The 6,076-nt window shown below is 31.9% G+C and overlaps 1 protein-coding gene across 2 annotated transcripts; it reads right to left on the bottom strand.

The window, feature by feature from the left end:
• Nucleotides 1-1,690: 1,690 nt before the first annotated feature.
• LOC114175395 (alanine--tRNA ligase) lies at nt 1,691-5,787 on the bottom strand. Of its 2 annotated transcripts, none has more exons than XM_028060165.1 (8): nt 5,544-5,787; nt 5,259-5,405; nt 5,019-5,131; nt 4,541-4,633; nt 3,949-4,051; nt 3,801-3,875; nt 2,747-2,842; nt 1,691-2,538 (listed from the first exon to the last, which is right to left on the bottom strand). In XM_028060165.1, exons 1-8 carry the CDS (start codon nt 5,631-5,633, stop codon nt 2,479-2,481), a joined length of 777 nt encoding a protein of 258 aa, XP_027915966.1. In that variant the 5' UTR covers nt 5,634-5,787; the 3' UTR covers nt 1,691-2,478. The 2 variants fall into 2 exon arrangements, 1 of the variants encoding a protein (XP_027915966.1); XR_003602831.1 differs by having other exon boundaries at nt 2,520-2,538; nt 2,747-2,865.
• Nucleotides 5,788-6,076: the final 289 nt, after the last annotated feature.

Here is a 6,076-nt window from a genome sequence, read left to right as displayed (position 1 = left end):
ATATTAGCCCTTCCCAACTCTCTTTCACTCTTCTTTCTCCTCTTCGCTCTTTCGGATTTACCCTTCATTTTTCTATCACTCTTTCTTTTTTCCCAACGCTTACTCTGTCAACCTCACTCGTTGACTTTTCCTTTTACTCTTCCTCTTTATCTTCCTCCTTTTCGTTAATCTGCAGGTTTAGTTTTTTAATGTTTTTCTTCTCATTTTTTTTTTCTCCGTGATAAAGTTTCAATGTTGTTTTCTCAATTGTTGAGAGTTTTTCCAAAATTTTAAATAAGATTTAGTTAAAAGTTTGAAGGAAAAAAAATTGACAATGTTGAGAGAAACAGAGAAATATATCCATAAATTTTGGAAAGCAACTAAACCAGAAACCATTGCTTATTAGTTAAGTTTTAGATTTGATTTTAAAACCAGTCAAACTAAATATATATATATATATATATATATATATATAGTTTTATTATGATTTTAAGATACCTATTATAATTATTTTTTGTATAATTATTATATAACTTATACATATTTATCAAAATATTTTTATTTTAATTTTTTAAGTAATGAATGTAATTGTCGTAAATCTATTTTCAAAGTTATATATATTCATATATTCGAAAAATTATACTATTATTTGTCCTATAATAAGTTACAAATGGAATTTTTGAAATTTTAAATTATATTTATTATGTATCTTTACTATTTATATAGAAAAATATAAACTCTGATACGGTCTAAGTTGCTTTAAATTGAAATTGAAAATGGTATACATTTTAAACTGTTTCGACGATGAATTAAGAAAATTGAAGCTATTAAATCAGATAGTTATTGTCTTTAAAACATATTCAATCCAATCTGCGAACACAGTTATAATAATAGCAAATTTAGAGATTACATTTATAACATAAAATTAAAAGTGCTATATTTCATGTGATATATATGGTGCTACTCTTATATTCATAATATATATATTTACTGAAAATTGTAAAAAGTATGTTCTATTTTAAACAGTTAATCAATAAAAGTGTGTAAATGAAAAAATCTTTTTTTTTTCTCACATAATCTTTAAAATAAGAACAATTTGAACATCTATATTACGTGTTTGGATGGATGCATGTCCACCGAAGACATACTGCATCATATTGAAGTAAGTATATGAAGTTTTTGCATCTTCGGTTTGAAATAGACGGGAAAAATATCAAATACGTATGTTTTTTAATCAGATCGAGACACATATAGTTACAAATTAAAATCACGGATAAACTACGAACAAAATAAATGAAAAAATACCACTCGATGTTAATTAGAGAAATCTTGTTATAAGGTAAATGGGTTTAGTTTTTAATACATGAAAAATACAAAAAACAATAATTTGACGACAAAATAGTTTTTGATTTAGCAAAAAAAAAATCTAAAAATTTTCATTTTAATGAGAAAAGAATGTTATAAAACTGAAGGGTTCCATGTATTGAAGGATAAAATTATTGGTTTAGGGTGTCTAAAAAAGAGATGGATGAGTAGTGATGTTACAATATGGTATAGAATAGATGCTCATTACATTACTGCCAAACACATGCAGAGATGCTGCCAGTGAGCTGAATGGGTGAACGTTGTGTGTTGTTCATCTTACTTTTGCACTAACGTGTCTCCATACAGAGTATTTTTTTTTTCCCCAAAATAAAATTCACCAACCAAATAGGAAATTGAAGTAAAAATAATAGTGTTAGCAGTGTCACACTTTTGGGCGAGTAATAATGGTGCTTATAATGTTACGGCTTATTTATGGACCATACGATACTCACCACTTTGAACAAAAGGGTGTGGCGGCTGATAGCAAAAGAAAGTAGCTGCGCATTATACCCTTCTTCCATGCACATTTACACGGACCATTCTTGCACCCCTATTTTTGGAAAAGAGTTTCGACTTTTCACAAGGTGCCAAACTTATCACTACCACCCATTTATTTTTAAACTTTACACAATTCAATTTTCTCATTACCATGACAACAGCTGGGACAGAGAAAGCTCAAAATCATTGTGATCGTGACGTGCATAAACTCTCTAGAGAGGACCTGCATTTCAAAGATATTGCCTAGTAGTCAACATATCAATACGCGTGAGTTTCAAGCATATCAAAGGGTCATTCATTACTTTGAATTTTGGAAATTACAACCAGGATTTGGATTGAAGACAATATAGCATGTCCAAGCGGATAATGGTGTGTCATGTGAGTAGGGGCAAACTAAGATACTCTCACAAATTTTCCCAGTTACATAATACATGAGATGATTTTGTCTTGTATAAAAACCTTTGTTTATTTTACAATCTTCTTGGTTTTTGTTAATGATTACAAAAGAAGTTTATTTAGTAAGGACCTAAATAGAAACTACAAATTCAGCTAGTTTTCTGCGATGCTTATCTGAGAGTAGTTAGAAGTACGGAGCTAAAATAGCAGTTTCACAGCAGCAGACTCAGCCAAATATATCTAGGATTCGACTTTGTAAGAGACTTTTGTTAGCCCCTTCTTCGACCGAATTTGAGAAACCTGATCAAATACACAGATTATAGAAGCATAAATACGACAAATAAGTCTTTGAACAAAAAAGTTTTCATCAATTCAACAGTTTCAATGAAAGAAATTCATTGGTGCTACTTTCAAAGAGTGAAGCCTGCTGATTACGAAGAGCAAACTTACACACAAAATATCATATCAAACCAATCTAGCAGACTAGTTCAAATAATGGATTTCATACCTTAATTTGTACGATGTCTGAAATGTCAGCGACATGAGTACCACCACAGGGGCAGCCAGGATTATCTCCTATCCTCACAATGCGAGGTGTGCTTTCCTGTGAGAGTGGATGCATCAATACTGAAACATAATGTAGTGGTGCAGAAAATAAGAACAACACCAGATTCATGCTGGAGATGAAATTAACATAGTTTTGTATACTTTAATATATGCATAAGCGTGTGATGTACATATATGTCAGGCAGTGAATGCAATCCGTCAGCTAATGTCAAAGAATTGCTACAGTTCCATCATAAGAAAGTACCACACAAGCAAGGACCCTGTAGCTTGAGCGTTCAAGATATCTGACACTATAAAACTGCTTACCAGATACAACCACCGGTTTCATACTCTAAAAATAATAAGGCAGTGTGAATAATAATACATTGATTTAGACGTCTCAAAAAACCATTTTCATGGATTAAAACAATTCCACACTACTCATAACTCAATTTCTCATCTAAATCTGTAGAGTTTTGACAGTTATTTTCAAAACAAGTGTTTACAAAAAAAAAAATAGAAATAGTTTCAAAATGTTTTCTCATTCTCTTTATCTGCTTTCTTTAAGTACTCCAAAGACAAATTTTAGCAAACAAAAATGTGCTCTATAGACAAACACGTTAAAATATCCCCACGTGACTCCAATTTCAGAAATCATTCTAGTATAGGGCAAGAAGCTAGCCATACTGACTGACAAAAACACAAATACAAGAAGGCAGCGAAGGGAAAAATGGAATGCAAAAGAGAACAACGGAATAAACTTATATGTTGGAATATTCCTGATGCAAAGGGATGCAAAAATATATAACTGTAATGTTGCCAGTGGAACTTTGACAGCAAGTTTACTGTTTTATCCAGAAAAACTAAAAGGTCTTGCCCGCACTGGAAGGCACCTTGTAAGATAACAATGTGACAGGAAAGGTATTATGGCTATTGGTTATAAAAAAGGTAACTAGTTAAGTGTAAAGAACAGAGGAAATTATTTTTCAGTAAGAATATATCTTATGTACACTGACCTTAGAAATATAATCGGGAAGACTCCCTCCGCAAATCTTAGCAGCTTCATCATATGGTAATATATCAACAGAAATCTATATCGCAAGGTGAAGATTTTAAGAACCTGATGTCACTTATAAAAAGCAATTTACGAACATAACAACTTACTCTTTCTCCCAAGGAAATTAATGCATTGGCCTCCAGCTCTAGATCCTTTTGCTTACTCTGCAATTCATTTTGTGGAACTGTACCCTTATATTCAACCCAAGGCCTGGAAATGATGCAATAGCCAGTTCGGAGCAAACTTCGTAACTTATTAGGAACACATTTAAACCGAATACTTATGGGATTACAACAGCAGGAATTTAGCAATTGTAAGATCTTTCTTTTGAGAAAACCACTAAATTGGTCTTCCACCTATAATTTTGTTATATTATTAGTCCCTCAAAGATCTAAACATCACTAAATTCTATATTGTAAAGGACTGGTTAAAAAATCACTAGAAGACTAAGGCGGCACCATGCTAACCTTTTATGACCAATGTAACGGCTTATTGTGTTTGTAGACTTCTAATAAATCCACTTAATCATCATTAATATTATCCTAGATCAGCAATGATTTGATAACTTGAACAATGCCTCTTAGCTTGAGTATTAGACAGATAACTTTCAAGTCTCAAACGTAGTTCAGATTAAGCACTCATATCCAAGCCATGAATTCAGAACACACCAAAAGCATAAAAAGCAGTAAAATGATATACCCATCAGAAAAATGGTAGGCTTTGCCAGGCTCTAAATGACCCAATCCTATTCTTGGCAGACAAATATCAAGCAAATGTCCCGCTGAATGCAATCTACACAGGAAAAAAGCAAGGAAAAATGAGATTTACAGAAACAGAATCATAAATTTTCTTATAAGCAGTGCAGTAATCATAGATTCGAAATAGAAAAACTGCCTGGCAGAAATAAAATCCAAGCTAGAGTACACTCTCAAAAAAAGTATTAATTAAAACGTTTTTAATATCATATGATCCACTAGGGAAGAACGGAGAATAAATTAAGTACAGATGGTAAAGCATTTCCCTAGCTGCACAAGAAAAATAAAAAGTACGCTTCAGAAAAATAATCTATGTAAAACAAATCAGATATGTGGGATATCTCAAACTCAATCTAAAAGGAAACGAAAGAACAGAAAGATAAATGTTTGAAGAATTTCATCCCCTGAAAAAAGAAGTTAACCTGGAGTTCAGTTTTCGCCTGTGCTCGTCAACAAACAGTGAAACCTCATTCCCTTTCTCGCGTGTAGGCTCAAATTCCCCCATCAGATTCTCAAAGAAACCATAGTGGAAAACCTACATCATTGTAATAATAATAAAAATTAAAAAAAAAATCCAAGGATATCTACAAAACAATTGATGACCACCCCAGAGACATGTTCAACAAAAAAAAAAAAAAAAAACTTTCATTCTTGAAACTTACAATTCCATCTTTGGATCGAACGTCAGATACCAGAAATTTGTTTTCTAAGCCATGAATGAGTACAAAGCCAGTATCGGCGGGTTGACCACCTCCTTGCGGATAGAATATGGTACGATCCAATATCAAAACATGTCTACCATCATCGCCCTTTTCATTTAACATCAATAACTAAACAAGTTAAGATTTCCTTCTCTGTATAGTCCTTCACCCTTTCCCATTTTTGTCATTTCTCAGGAATTAACAGTTCAATAACTAACTAACAAACAAGAACTAATAGAAATTAACCTTGAAGTGAGATAATAGCGTGGCAGTGCATTGGAGGCTCCACATGTCATCGTAATATTCCAGCTTCGTGGGATTCTTGTACATATCCATGGCCTTAACCGAACCCTCAATCTATCGATTTGGCTTCTTCTTTCGGATCATAACATAACTCACCCCGTAAATGCTTCATACTCATACACCACCAAATCGTCACCAATTTTGACGTGATTCGTAGATAAAAAGTTCTGTACGCTCAAAGAATTATCTAATGGGTAGGTAGGTTTGTTTAGACAATTTTTAAAAAATAGCTTTTTAATAAAATACTTAATTAATTTAGCTATTAAAATAATTAGAATTTTTGTTTATTTTTAAATCACACAAATTAAAAAAACACATAACAAAACTGTGATACAATATAAATTATATTATTTTTTTAAGAAAATTGTTTAACTCTTGTCTTATTTTTTTTAAACAATGAACCTTTAATAACTTTTAGAAACAAGTTTGTCCTTAACTACCACTGTACTAATGTTCAAACAAGACAAGTTGAACCT

This window comes from Vigna unguiculata, chromosome 3, assembly GCF_004118075.2.
Source record: "Vigna unguiculata cultivar IT97K-499-35 chromosome 3, ASM411807v1, whole genome shotgun sequence".
Classification (NCBI taxonomy): domain Eukaryota; kingdom Viridiplantae; phylum Streptophyta; class Magnoliopsida; order Fabales; family Fabaceae; genus Vigna; species Vigna unguiculata.
The sequence above is the reverse complement of the archived record's forward strand: the minus strand, read 5'-3'. Positions and strand labels throughout refer to the sequence as shown.

Coding starts and splice junctions, on each gene's coding strand:
- LOC114175395 (XM_028060165.1), bottom strand. CDS start 5,633: ATGGATATGTACAAGAATCCCACGAAGCTGGAATATTACGATGACATG. Junction 5,132..5,258: donor TTCGATCCAAAGATGGAATT/GTAAGTTTCAAG, acceptor ACAATGATGTAG/GTTTTCCACTATGGTTTCTT. Junction 2,539..2,746: donor CAGACATCGTACAAATTAAG/GTATGAAATCCA, acceptor GTATTTGATCAG/GTTTCTCAAATTCGGTCGAA.